General features: G+C 37.4%; 1 protein-coding gene across 4 annotated transcripts in view; it reads right to left on the bottom strand.

Moving 5' to 3' along the window:
* Positions 1-15,458, bottom strand: part of SIN3A (SIN3 transcription regulator family member A) — a 68,887-nt gene that overhangs the window by 38,683 nt on the left and 14,746 nt on the right. For all 4 annotated transcript variants that reach the window (XR_014000214.1, XM_081157213.1, XM_081157212.1 and 1 more), the window contains 2 exons: positions 8,866-9,086; positions 7,224-7,400 (listed from right to left, as the gene is read on the bottom strand). Coding sequence is in view for 3 of the 4 variants with exons in the window: in XM_081157213.1 (XP_081013339.1) it covers positions 7,224-7,400; positions 8,866-9,054 (366 nt within the window). In the remaining variant the exon portion in view is untranslated. The remainder of the gene's footprint in view (positions 1-7,223; positions 7,401-8,865; positions 9,087-15,458) is intronic.

The raw sequence follows: 15,458 nt of genomic DNA on the forward strand, positions 1-15,458 counted from the left end.
GTTACCTACAAAAGAGCTCACATAAGATTGTCAGCTGATTTCTCATCAGACACTCTACAGGCCAGAAGGGAATGGCATGAAGTATTCAAGGTAATGAAAAGCAAGGATCTGAAACCAAGACTACTCTATCCAGCAAGGCTATCATTCAAAATAGATAGTGAAATAAAGAGCTTCCCAGACCAAAAAAAAGGCTAAAGGAGTTTATCACCACCAAACTAGCATTGCAAGAAATATTAAAGGGACTGTTGTAATTCGAAGTAGAAATGGGGAGAGAAACATAGGCATAAAGAATTAAAATGGCAATAATAGATAAGTACCTGGCAATAATAACCTTAAATGTAAATGGATTAAATGCTCCAATAAAAAGACATAGGGTGGCAAGTGGATAAGAAAACATGACCCAAATATATGCTATCTACGAGAGACCCACCTCAGAACAAACGACTTATACAGGATGAGAGTGAAGGGATGGAAAAAATTTTTCTAGGAAAATGGAAATGAAAAAAAGAAAACAAAAGCTGGGGTAGCAATACTCATATCTGACAAAATAGGCTTCAAAATGAAGACCATACGAGAGACAAGAAAGGTCACTACATAATACTAAGGGGGTCAATCCAACAAGAGGATATAACCCTGATAAACATATATACACCCAATACAGGAGCACCTAAATTTATTTAAAAAAACTTCTGGAGGACTTTAAGAGAGAAATCGACAGCAATACAGCCACAGTAGGGGACTTTAACACCCCACTGATTTCACTGGATAGGTTTTCCAGAAAAAGAGTCAACAAGGAAACAGTGACCCTAAATGACACACTAGATCAGATGGATTTAACTGACATCTACAGAACATTTCACCCCAAAGCTGCAAAATAGACATTGTTCTCAAGTGCACACAGGACATTCTCAAAGATAGGCCACATTTTAGGACACAAAACAAGTCTCTACAAGTTCAAGAAGACTGAAATCATATCAAGCATCTTCTCAGACCACAATGGCATGAAATTAGAAATCAACTACAATAAAAACACTAAAAAACATTCAAACACATGGAGGCTAAATAGCATGTTTTTAAACAATGAATGGGTTACCAAAGAGATCAAGGAAGAAATCAAAAACTTCCTGGTAACAAATGAAAATGAACACACAACAACCCCAAATCTATGGGACACAAAGAAAGCAGTCCTGAGTGGGGAATTTCATAGCACTACAGGCCTACCTCAGAAAACAAGAAAAACTTCTAATAAACTCTCCAACCCAACAACTTAAGAGACTCAGAAAGAGAACAACAAGAAAAGTCCAAAGTAGAAGGAAGGAAATAATAAAGATCAGAGCGGAAATAAATGACATAGAGACCAAAAACACAATACAAAAGACCAATGAAATCAAGAGCTGGTTCTCTGAAAAGATAAACAACCTTGAGCCAGACTAATCAAGAAACAAAAACAGAGGACCCCAGTAAACAAAATCAGAAACAAAAGAGGTGAAGTAACAGATGACCCAACAGAAATACGAAGAATTGTAAGAAAATACTATGAATCCAAGCTGGACAACCTGGATGAAATGGACAAATTCCTAGAAAAATACAACCTTCCAAAACTCAATCAGGGAGAGTCAGAAATCCTGAACAGGCTGATAACTAATGAGGAAGTTGAAGCAGTAATCAAAACCTCCCAGCACACAAAAGCCCTGGTCTGGATGGCTTCATAGGAGAGTTTTACCAAACATACAAAGCACTAACACCTATCCTCCTCAAACTATTCCAAAAAATCCAAGAGGAAGGAACACTTCCAAGCTCTTTTTACAAGGCCAGCATTAGCCTAATTCCAAAACCAGATAAAGACACTACACAGAAAGGGAATAACAGGCCAATATCCCTGATGAACATAGATGCTAAAATCCTCTACAAAATATTAGCAAATTGGATCCAGCAATATATTAAAAAGATCATACGCCACGACCAAGTGGGATTTATTCCAGGGATACTGGCTGGTACAATATTCTCAAATCAATAAACATGATACATCACATAAATAAATTGTAAGACAAAAATCACATGATGGTATCAACAGATGCAGAAAAAGCATTTGACAAAATCCAACACCCATTTTTGATAAAAACTCTCAGCAGAGTGGGAACAGAGGCATCAAAGCACAACGTAATGAAGGCCATATATCACAAACCTACAGCCAACATCCTACTCAATGGGCAAAAAGTAAAACCATTTCCCTTAAAAGCAGGAACAATACAAGGCTGTCTGCTTTCACCACTCTTATTCAACATTGTACTGGAAGTCCTAGCCACAGTGATCAGACAAGAAGAGAATAGAAAAAACCACCCCAATTGGAAAGGAGAAAGTAAAACTGTTATTATTTGCAGATGACATGATATTGTACATAGAAAAATCCTAAAGACTCCACCAAAAAACTACTACATTTAATAAGTGAAGTCAGCAAGGTAGGGAAATACAAAATTAACACCCAGAAATTGATGGCATTTTCATACACCAATAATGAACTCTCAGAAAGAGAAACAAAAAATAATCCCATTTACCAATGAAACAAAAAATTTATGATACTTCCAAATAAACTTAACCAAGGAGGTCAAAGACTTGTAACTGGAAAACTACAGGACTTTGCAAAAAGAGTTGGAGGAAGATATAAACAAGTGGAAGAATATACCATGTCCATGGATTGGAAGAATTAACATCATTAAAATGTTCATACTACCCAAAGCAATCTATAAATTCAATGCAACCCTATTAAAATACCAAAAGCATATTTCACATATCTAGAACAAACACTTCAAAAATTTATGTGGAACCAAAAAAGACCTTGAATAACCACAGCAATCTTGAGAAAGAGGAAAAAGGTGAAGAGATCACAAGACCAGCTGTCAGGTTATATTACAAAGCCACTATAATCACTTGTGGTACTGGAACAGAACAGAGATCCCAGACATCGACCCAAGCCATTATGCTCAATTAATATTTGACAAAGGAGGTATAAACATACAATGGAGTAAAGACAGTCTCTTCAATAAATGGTGGTGGGAAAATTGGACAGGTACGTGCAAAAAAATGAAACTGGACCACCAACTTACACCATACACAAAAATAAACTCAAAATGGATAAAAAGCTTAAATGTAAGATGTGAAACCATAAAAATCCTAGAAGAAAACATAGGCAGCAAAACCTCAGACATCTCTTGTAGCAACATGTTTGCCAATACATCTCCTAGGGCAAGAGAAACAAAGGAAAAAATAAACAAATGGAACTACATCAAAATAAAAAGCTTCTGCACAGCAAAAGAAACCAGCAACAAAATGAAAAGGGAGCCCACTGTATGGGAGAGCATATTTGCCAATGGCACATCTGATAAAGGGTTAATATTCAAAATATATAAGGAACTCATACCACTTAACAAAAGGAAGACAAACAATCCAATTAAAATATGGACAAAGAACCTAAAGAGACAGTTCTCCAAAGAGGACATACAGATGGCCAAGAGACATATGAAAACATGCTCAAAGACACTAATCATCAGAGAGATGCAAATTAAAACCACAATGAGGTATCACTTCACACTGGCAAAATGGCTACCATCAACAAATCAAAGAACAAGTGCTGGCAAGGATGTGGAGAAAAGGGAACCCTAGTACAGTGCTGGTGGGAATGCAGAGTGGTGTAGCCACTATGGAAAACAGTATGGAGGGTCCTTAAAAATTTTAAAATGGAACTGCCATTTGACTCAATGATCCCACTTCTAGGAATATATCCCAAGAAACCCAAAATACCAATCAGAAAGAACTTATGCACCCTTATGTTCATAGCAGAGCAATTTACAATAGCTAAACTCTGGAAACAGCCCAAGTGCCCATCAGTAAATTAGTGGATTAAAAAGCTGTGGGACATTATACCATGGAATAGTATGCTGCTGTAAAAAAAGGATCTCTTACCCTTTGGGAAAGCATGGATGGAACTGGAGAGTATTATGCTAAATAAAATAAGCGTCAGAGAAAGACAAGTACCACACGATCTCACTCATATGTGGAATATAACGAACAAAATAAACTGATTAACAAAATAGATCCAGAAACACAGGAGCACGGAACAGACTGAGAAATCTTAACAGGACGGCTGGGTTGGGGGGGGGGGTGGCGCAGGGAGAGTGGGGGGTTAATCAAAGAACTTATGTGTATAACCTATGGACACAGAAATTGGTATGAGGAAAGCCTGGGGGTGGGGTGGATGGGACTAATGGGGGAAAAAAGGGTCATCTGAAATACTTTCAACAATAAAGATAAATTGGTATAATATAATTACAATAGAGAAAAAGTGCAGAAACCTAAAAAAAAGAAATTCTATGTGATGTGTGTATGTTTAGAAGAAAAGGTATAGGTCATAGTGAACCCTCATTTAAAAATTAGTTATAGCCCGGCCGGGCGTGGCTCAGCAGTTTAGTGTCGACCTGGGATCCAGGCGATTAGGGTTCAATTCCGAGTCAGGGCACATGTCTGGGTTACAGGCTCGATCAATGACTTTCTCATCATTGATGTTTCTATCTCTCTCTCTCCTCTCCTTTCCTCTCTCTGAAATCAATAAAGATATAAAAAATAAAAATAAATTAGTTATAAAATAACACTACACTTTAAAAAACCAGCTTTGACACTCACATTATGAGATGCCTGCATATAAAAATAGTGAGGAAATTCTCTCATTACCTAAAGTGTAATTCAGAAGCAAGTATGCAGTTCTAGGAACCACAACTTTAAAAAAAACACCATTTGGAACTAGTCATTTAGAAGCTACACATTTAAGGAGGCACTAAAGGGGAGACCCTTAGACTCTCCTCTTATATTTTCCTGGCCACTTTAATAGGCATTTATTACGGTCCCTATCCTCCTGAATTTCATAATCTTATTGGGGAGGGGAGAAAACACAAACTGTAAAGAGAGCTCGCTAACTGTGTGCCAAATGATCTATGTTGCTTTCATTCAATGTATAACTAAATCACACCAAGCAAGCCTCAAATTATTCAAATCTTCCTTGTCATCAATATGCCAAAGACAAAAAAGTACAGTCAGTGCTGATGCTTGAAATAACCTATGCATTCTCACTGGACAATTCCTTATTACAGAATATAAATGGTTTACTTAAGTGGATTCAAATGCTCATAAAAGCCTTTTCAAACTAGTCCAAAAATGGCAGGCAATGTGGGAATACTGAATGAAATTACACGGAGGCAAAAGAAAGCATTTTACCTCTTCTCATTAGAAATAAAATGCAAGAAGTTACTGTGTTCAGGAATCACATTCAAGAAGTTGTAACTAAAAGTACAGAGCAAGAAGTACTAACTCGACCCATGACTCCAAAGTCCTTTCTTGCTTCCTTTATAGTTTCTGTAAAACAGATAAAGCACAGTCGACTCATACCTGAGTGAGGAAGGTGAGTAAAATAGGTGTTGTGTTTTGATAGAGCTGGCTGACAAAAGCTATATAAATAAATACATTTTCGTTACCTTAATAGCAAGTTTATAAGCTCTTTTGCAACATTAGGTATTAATTGCTGAATACAGTATAATACATCAATCCAACTTTATAATACATCAGTTGGAGTTAAATTACATCAATCCAACTTTTACAAAAATATTTTCAGAGCTTGGTGAAGTGCTAAGTCTATAGTAATAATACATTTTGGTACACAGACATCACTCTACATGCAAAGAGGAAAAATGTTATAAGGAAAACAATACAGCTAATACGCATTTTCCCAAAGAGTGAAGTTTCCCAGAGGTGAAGAACCCAGAGTGAAGTTTCAGGCCCAAATAATTTGCACTCTCTTTAAAGACTATGCTTAAATATAACTCTTCATTACTTAAGCTAATATTGACAATGTAAATTTTACAAACTCCTTCCATACAGCTCAGCTTTAGTATACTTTATATTTATGTAGCATTTACTTTCCTTGGGCCAATATTAAGCAAGTTCCTGAGAACCCAAATCAAGGAGAGCAGGATCACAAAGAACTAGACTAAGTATCAAGGAAAACAGAAGGCTGAAATATTTGCTAAACATGATGTGTCCTTCAAGGGTATATTATTCATTTCTACCTGCAAGCTACTTAATATAATAAGGCTGACAGGACCAAATAAAGATCCAGCATCTTTCTTATCTCTTTATAGTTCTTTTATTTTATATTTCCTGCAATTAAACTTAAACTTTATATAAATGTAAAAAGAGAAAAACTGAAACCTGGAATACTTGCTGCAACAATCACACATTTTAAAAACTAATACTCAAGAAGAGAGAGAGAAGGCAAGCTGGGAACATGAACTTCACTTCTCCACAGATGCCTCATGTATTTCCAAAGCACTGAAAACCTATGACACATACTCAGAAGAACAGATGAAAACACTAACACTTCATTCAAAATTTAGTCTTCCCAAACTTTATAAAGGTTCCCCCAAAAGGAGCATGTATTTTACTAAAGATGGATTGGAAGATGCCAGCCAATTCAGCTATTCATAAACAGGAATAAAAAGATTAAACCTTAAGATAGTACTGGGCGTGCATATATACACAACCCAAGGACATGGACAATGGTGGAAGAGGAACTGGGGAGGGGGGAAGGAACAGGGTGGAATGGGTCATTGGGGAGAAAAAGGGACATCTGTAGTATTTTAAACAATAATAAAATTTTAAAAAGAAAAAAAAGATAGTACTGGGCCCATTTATTGTACATGACTGTAGCCAACCATGTGCATGCACAATAAAACCTTATACCATGGTAAGAATTAAGAACTAAGAGTTCAAGCCCTGGCTGCCAGTGTGGCTCAGTTGGTTGGGCCACATCCCATGCACCAGAAGATTGTTGGTTCAGTTCTGGGTGAGAGCACACGCCCGGGTTGAGGGTTCAGTCCCTGGTAGGGGGCGTGCAGGAGGCAACCAACTGATGTTTCCCTCTCACATGGATATTTCTCTCTCTCTCTCTTGCCCTCCCTTCCTCTCTCTCTCTCTAAAAATCAATAAAAATATTTTAAAAACAAAAAAAGAACTTAAGAGTTCAAAACGAGGCATCCAAAAAATGGACTTCATTGATCTTGTGACTCAACCCATAGTCTAATGTGTTAAAAGTTGTAACACCACTAACAATAGACTAATGCCAATGTTGCCCCGTATGAGAGAAACTTTTTGATGGAAGGGAAAGAGCTGAATACCACCTTGAGCCTCTGAAACTGCTGCTGTCCCTGCACTGGTGCAACTGGTGGGGCTGGATGAGCATGACTCTGGACCACCTGGCCTCCATGGGGCTGCACAGCTGTTGGGTGATGATGGCTATGAACCGCTGCTATGGTGGGTCCATGACTGCCACCAGAGCCCTGTGGCACAGCTGAAACCTGGGGTGAACAAAATAGATACAGGAAAGTTCAAGGCTTGTGCATTCTTCCCAAAATGTGTCTAAAGAACATGCATACACAAAGATAATTGAAATGTCCCACAAGATGAAATTGGTGAAATAAATTATAGCCCACTCATAACAAAATTCTCTACATTCTGTTATATATTATACAGCTCAGCACTTCTCAAACTATCTGTGGTTAAGCATCAGTTTTTCTTTTTTCTTAAAATTCCAATCCATCATGGGCCACTACTTTTATAAAATACAAAAATGGCCCTGGCCAGCACTGCTCAGTGGTTAGTGTCGGCCTGCACACCAAGAGAGTGGAGGGTTTGATTCCCAGTCAAAGGCATGTACCTGGGTTGTAGGCCCAATCCCTGCCCCCCGGTAGGGGTGCATGTGGGAGGGAACCGATTGATGTGATAATATTTACTTTCATAATTTAAAAAGACAAAAAAATTAAATTTCTTCCATTTCTTCAAAACCGAGTGAACAGACAAGAGATGAATAAGTTGGTCAGGATGTGGAACGATAGGAACAGATATACAATGCTGGTGGAAATATAAATTGGCACAACTCTGAAAGCCAATCTGACATCACCGGCTAAAGTAAAGATGCTCACACCCTAGGATCCAGCAGTCCCTCTCCTAAATACTGGAGCAACTCTTCCTCATGTGCCCTCAAACCTGCTGAGTGGTCTGCAAGATGGTAAGGAGTTTGCACCAAAATGTAAATCAGCTACTTCACTAATAAGCACACTATTTAATTCAGCTGCCTTTTTCCCCCATAGCAAGACTCTCTTGATAAAACTAGAGTGTTCCTTTAGATTCTGGTGCAAACTTACTTTGTCACAGGTCACCACTGTGAATACCACTGCACTAGAGAACCATCTAGAATGTTCACAGTAGTGCCTTTATGATAGCATAAATCTAGTAGTACTTTTAAATAACACAGAGTGCTTGTCCATTAACAGGAGAATAAATAAGCTGGATATATTCATATAATTCATAACAGTGAAAATGACTCAGTTACACACAAAAATATGGCTATGTCTTGGGAACCACACTGAGTGAAAAAAAAAGTGAGTCAAAAAAGAAAATACATATTTTCATTTACATAAAAGTTCAAAAATACCAACAATTTTTTTGTCTAGAGATATAAACAAAATGACTTAACAAAAATAAAGTCAAGGAAATGATAAATGCAAAGTTCAGATCAGTGGCAACCTCTGAAGGAAAGGAAAAGGGGTAAGGGAGGAATACACAGGGAACATCAAGGTCATAACAACATTCTTTTTAAAAAAGTTATGTGGTGAGTATACAAGTGTACATTATTTTCATTAATTTTATATCTTACACATATCCCATAAACATTTTATATCTCACTGCATGCTTAATAAAAACTTCTAATTGGATGAAGCCATCATGCCTGCTTTGGCACAGTGCCTCAAGGCACCAGCTCACCTGATAACTGGGAGTGACAGAGTACTGAATGCCTGTGGCTGACTGCATGGTCTCGGCCACAGCCTCATACACAGGAGGGGCAGGGGCGAGCACGCGGTGCTGGTGAGGAAAAGCCTCTGTGTTACCAGAGATCCGCCGCTGCTGAGCTGCATACACCGGTGACTCCTGGTCATCCAAACGTCGCTTCATTCTGCATTCATGCTCGGGGATGCACTAATAACCTGCAGAAACCACAAGCACAACATGCACACCAATTCATGCTCCATACCATGTGTACAATTTAGGACCAGTCCCAAGATTTAATATAAGCTCCCCTCCTAGAACCAATTATCTACTTCATCCTAGGGATGATCACTGGGTAGTGTAAATTCGTGCTTATGCACACACACCTCCCCCCACATGAACAGATTATTACAGCTAAAAGACAAAATATAAATAATAATTTAAATTAGTTTGGTACTGCAGAGTTGAAAAATAACCTCCAATTTAAAAACACACAAATACACCTTTCTTTTCTTTATTTTCCAGTTTTCTCCTCAAATGCGATCATTTCTAATATTATTAATTATACTCACATGCTACAAAAACATTCAAGTGCTTCTTCCTAACTCCTCTCAAGACCTAGTACTATAAATTGGATATAAAGTTCTACTCTTACAGAGCTAGCAAGAGTTATGGCTAAACATCGATATATGCAATCTATTAAAAGAAATTAATTTGGCTATTATGTCTTGATTTGACTGCAGTGTCTTCCTAATTATAAAAATTTTTCCTATATGCACAACCCAAGGACACGGACAATAGTGGGGAGAGGGGTTGGGGAGGGGGAAGGGATGGGATGGAACGGGTCATTGGGGAGAAAAAGGGACATCTGTAATATTTTAAACAAAAAACAAAATTAAAAAAAAATTTTTTTCCTCATTGGACTGTTTTTATCTTGTATGTAGAATGAGTGCAAAATGCACACGTTTAAAATTTGACATTTAATGCATGCCTTCCCCCCTTACACCTTTTGATTGTGGTATCTGATCTTAAATAGATAGGCTGAAGGCACATGGTTGCCTCCAAAAACCACTATTGATACTACTGCAAAAACAAGCCAGCAACAAGACAATGTAGAGAGATTGGCTTGCTTCCCTCTCTCCTAACTGCATGTTCAAAAATAAGCCTTTATTGATCTTAAACATCTGTCAAATGAGTCATACATTGTTTTTGTTTTTTAATATACATGTATACGCGAAATACTTCAAATGGAAAGCAACATCTCAATGGATATAAACTAGTAAGTGCTGTTATCTATAACAGACTAGAAAATTTATAACTGTAAAAATCGAACATGCACATATTGATATATAAAATGCATAATGAAGGGAAAAAACCTAGTACTATAAGTGTGGTCTAATTTTTAAAATATCAATTATTTCAACAATTAAATGGTGTCATGGAGACAGTATTGGGCCAGGAATACGAGGACTATGGTTCTAGACTTGTCAATTTAAGAATTTGTTTGAACAAGTTTCTCATTCCATGTGTTTGTTTCTCCAATTATAAAATAAAAAGGCTGAACTAGGTAATTTCTAAGGTTTCTTCTAACATTCTTGAACACTAAGTAGACTCCAGAATCCTTTAATTTTCTTTATTTTTCCCATCATCATTTATCACCCCCCACCCCATACCTTAATTTAACAATCCTTCTGTGGGGAGGGATACTTTCTTGCAGGGTACAAAAGTCTAGTAACACTGGCCAGGAATCTGGTTGCGTCTTTTTCAGAGCTATTCCAACACAGTATCACTAACACAAGCATATCAATAAGAATGCTCCAAGCCCTGGCCGAGTAGCTCTGTTGGTTAGAGCATGCCCCAATATGCCAAGGTTGCAGGTTTGATCCCGTGAGGACACATACAAGAAACAACCAATGGTCCGGCCCGTGTGGCTCAGTGGTTGAGTGACAACATATGGTCCAGGAGACTGAGGTTGATTCCTGGTCAGGGCACATGCCCGGGTTTTGGGCTCCATCCCTAGTAGGGGGCGTGCAGGAGGCAGCTATCAATGACTCTTCATTAACGTTTCTATCTCTCTCTCCCTCTCCCTTCCTCTCTCTGAAATCAATAAAAAGATATTAAAAAAAAAGAATCAACCAATGGCCCTGGCTGGTGTGGCTCCGTGGTTAGAGCGTCGGCCTGTGCACCTAAAGGTTTTGGGTTCAATTCCGGGTCAAGGGCACATACCTGGGTTACAGGTTCCATACCCAGCCACAGTCAGGGTGGGTGGAGGAGGCAACCAATCGATGTTTCTCTCTCTCTCCCTCCCCCCTCTAAAAAAATCAATGGAAAAAATATCCTCAGGTGAGGATTAAAAAAAAAAAAAAAAAAATCTACTAATGAATGCACAAATATGTCTACCAACCAAGAGATGTATGATTCTCTCTCTCTTCTCAAATCAATAAATCTAAAAAAATAATTAAAAAGAATGCTCCAGACATCCAAAGACAAAATGGGGCCAAGTCCCATTACTTTTTCAATCACAAAAAAATACCCTTAAAAAGACACCACTCCTGTGGTAAGAAGATAAAAAAATACAGTAATAGTAGAGCTCACAAACCCCACCCCCTCATCTGAAGCAAGAGTTTTGTTAATTGAAAAAAAAGGAAAAAGCCTTACCTAATTTCTAAATCACTCATCCCTCTTTTCTTCATTCCCTGGGAGTATGAAAGCCCTGAAGGGGCAGCAGTCCTCACAAGGCCTCCCCAGGGCCACTTTACCTCTTCTCTGTCCTCACCCTCACCCTGCCTGTCACTCTAACCCTCAGCCTTGAAAGAGTGTCTGGTTTTTCTCATACCTCACAACTGTAAGTTAGCCCTGACACAGCAGCACAATTGTTTCATTTGCAAGCCGACCATTTAATACTATCTTTCTGTAAATCTCAAACCACAAATAACCTCTTTCTGTTGACTCTAACTTTAGATCAAAGAACTAAGTTTCCAAAATTTATGTGTGATAATACACTGAACTCAGTTAACTTAGAGTTGAAATATCTTAACTGATCATGTTTTCCCAGGCTTTTTGTAGTAAACAGTATGTTTAGCTCAATATTTCAAAGCTTTTCAGACACAGTAAGAGATTGGAAATAGACTTACCCATGCTATGTGATACTTATGAGACACCACTGACTATGAACACTCAATCTCAACCTATTCTGGGATGAGCAAACAGGTTTAACACTTCTATGTACATAGGTGACCTACCAAACTTTGGTTTTGGGTTCTTGTTGGTTTGAAACCTAGATGCTTAAACTCATCTGAAATTCAACTTTGCAACCAAAAGCCAAGTCAACACTTCATAAATGGAAAGCCAAATTTAGATCAGAAGAGCACAACATAGGACTATGGAAAAAAAGACTACAGTGTACCTGTCAAGACCTGGATTCTAATCCAAACTCTGACTCAAAGCTCTCTAACTCTGGCCCTGTTTCCTGATCTGCAAAAGGAGATGATTAGACTACACTAGTGATTCCTAAATCTGTTATATGGACCATCTACAAGAAAATGAAAAAGGAAGGGGGGAAATAAATTATTATGTTGAGTTTTTCAAGGGTTAAGTATTAAAATGCTTTATTCTGCCCTGGCCAGATTGATTCATTTGGTTGAATATCACCCCATGCTCCAAAAGGTCACTGGTTCGATCCCCAGTCAGGGCACATACCCAGGTTTCAGGTTTGATCCTGGTCATGAAGCATACAGGAGGCAACTAATCAATGTTTCTCCTCCCACACACACCTTCCTCTCTCCCTAAAAGAAAAAATATATTTTTAAAAATAAAAATAAAATGATTCTGAAGTCACGTCCTTTTTGCTATTAAAATGTCATTTCTTCTCTTCTAAAATGATTATGATTTTATAATGTATTTAATTTCATTCACCTCTAAAGAGTTTGCCTTCCAGATCATCTTCATGACACTGAAGAGGCTAGGATGTACAGGGTCTGCACTTTCTCTGAACCATACTTGACTCCTTGAACAATCACCATTCTTAATTCTATTTCCTAAATGGTTCTGAAATAAATTGCTTCTTTTCTAATCACACAGCCACTCCCTGATTTCAGGTCCTCATCATCCCTGACCTCAATTGTTGCCAATACTCTCCAGCCTCTCTCCAGTCTAGTCTACCCTCTAGGCTGTTTTCAAAATGGTAAACCCCAAACGCCAAGTCCAATCTAGTTGTAAATTCATCACTGGCTTCCCCTCACTTAAAGTAACAATCCAAATTCCTTAGTTTTGCTTACAAAATTCTTCCTTACTGATTGGGGGATAATTTAACTTACTAATTATTAATTATCTCTTTCCAGTCCCCACACTATCATCCAGTCCTGTCGAATGTCTTCCCACTCCCTAAACAAGTCTCAAGTATATAAACTTCTTCAAAGGAGCATGCTTTTAAAATTTGTCTGCATTCCCCACAGTCTTAACACATCACAGACACTCAAATATTGTATACTCAGAAGGGAAAAAAATAACATAATAGTTAACAAGAGTTAGCATATAGAGTACCAAGCACCATTCTATACAATTTCCAAATATTAATTTAACTGCACAACAAGGTTGTGTTATTCTCTAGTTTAAAATGAGGAAACTGAAATACAAAGATTAAGTGAACTGCCCAAGGTTGCATGTACAGCTAACAGGCAAAGCTGAGATATGAATCCATGAAATCTGCCTCTAGAGCCTGGATTCTTAATCTATCTATCACAGAAGAGAAAAAAATGAAGGCAGAAGAAAGAGTCCCCTTTCACTTAGTTAAGCCACACATGCTCAAGCAACTTTAGCTTTAACCTCTCACATACTTAGCTCATTCATCCTTCTTCAGCCTCAGCCCAATAAAGCAGGAATGCTTTGGCAGCATTTGTTCACTCAATTAGCAAATATTCAGTGAGGAGATGTGAAGGTGGTAGATGATCTTGGCCTTTGCCCTATAAAAGCTTAAAAACTAGTTGGGAAGACACTACACAGCCCAACTAGTAACCAAAGAAATATAAAGTAAAACGATACCCCAAAGGAACTGGCTAAAGAGAATGATGATGTTCAGTGTGGGTGAGTGTGTAGGCATTTGGTGGAAGTTTTAATTGGTACAGACTATTTGGTTGCTGGCTTGCAGGCATGTTTAAAATTTTTAATTAAATTTAAAATATGTATACCCTTTAACTCAGCAATTCTACTTCTAGGTCTCTATCCTACACATCTGCCAACTATATTTATTGCAGCAAAGTATGAAAAATGTAAATGTCTATCAATAGCTTAATAAACTTGATACACCCATATTAGGAAAACTCTGTAGCAATTAGAAAGATTAGGGTTCATCTACAAGGAAAGCACTCTAAGACATACTATTAGTGAAAAGAACAAGCTACAGAACATATACAGTGTGATCTCAATACAACATAATGTACTCTTAAGGATTGTGCATTTCATTGTATGTAAATTTTGCATCAAAAGGAAAAAGCTATAAACAAATAATGAACCCGAGATAAAGATATGCATGCTCAAATACTCAGGTAAAAGTATACGATAATGCCTGAAATTTACTTTTAAATACATCAATGTTAGTTTAAATTAAGAGATGGAGGGATGGATAGATGGATATATGATAAAGCAAGTAATGTAAAAACGGTAATAATAAAATCAAGGTGGTAGTGTAAATAGGTGTCCATGATAAAATTCTATCAATTTGCTGTATATTTGAAAATTTTCTTTAAATACTGGCAGGAAAAGCTAACAATACAAATCAGTTTACGAGTGGTACAAGTAAGTACTATATATTTGGAAAGGAGTAGAAATGTGTACATTGGGAAACACTATGAAAAAGGTAAATGTCTAGTTATATTCTGAAAATCAGAGATGAATTTGGGCCTGGAGTATACAGGATGAAATAAAAAATATTACAGTAACTATAGACTTATACAGACACTCAAAGAAATTAAGGTTACATAGCTGGCTAAAGAAAAAGAGGCTAGATTCTCCTTAGAATACATTGGACAGACTAGAGTATACTGCTTGCAGAGAGGTACAGTGTAATTCCAGACTGTAAAGTATTCGAATGTCAGCTGATATGATTTTCATGTGCCACTGTGGCCTCCAACTGTTTCAGATTTGGAGCTTACACTGTTATCAGAACTCTTGTCTCCAAAGACAATTTTTTTTTTAAAAAAAAGCACTTTGAGGGACAGGAACTAGTGAAAAAGACTTACGTGAACAATGTCAGCAGAACACTAAAAAGTCACCTGGCCATATATGATAATATAAAGTGGGAACAGCTCCAAAGTCATCATGCAAAAGAATCATAATGCCCAAGTAAAACAAGCAGAGGAAAGTAATTCTTGACACTGCAGGGAAGGCTTCTGGAATGGGCTTGAACTTGGAAGCAAATGTGACAGATTTTAGACAAATGTTAAAAGGGAAGAGGTAAAAGCTAACTTTTTCAGAATAAAAAAAATAAAAACCAATTTTCTAGTTCTACAACCTAAAATGTCTTTAATCACAATAAAGTGTTTCCCTCCTAGAAACCCAGACATTTTTCCATGATTATTAAAATCCAAATGGAA

This window comes from Miniopterus schreibersii (genome assembly GCF_964146895.1).
Source record: "Miniopterus schreibersii genome assembly, chromosome: 1".
Taxonomy (NCBI): domain Eukaryota; kingdom Metazoa; phylum Chordata; class Mammalia; order Chiroptera; family Miniopteridae; genus Miniopterus; species Miniopterus schreibersii.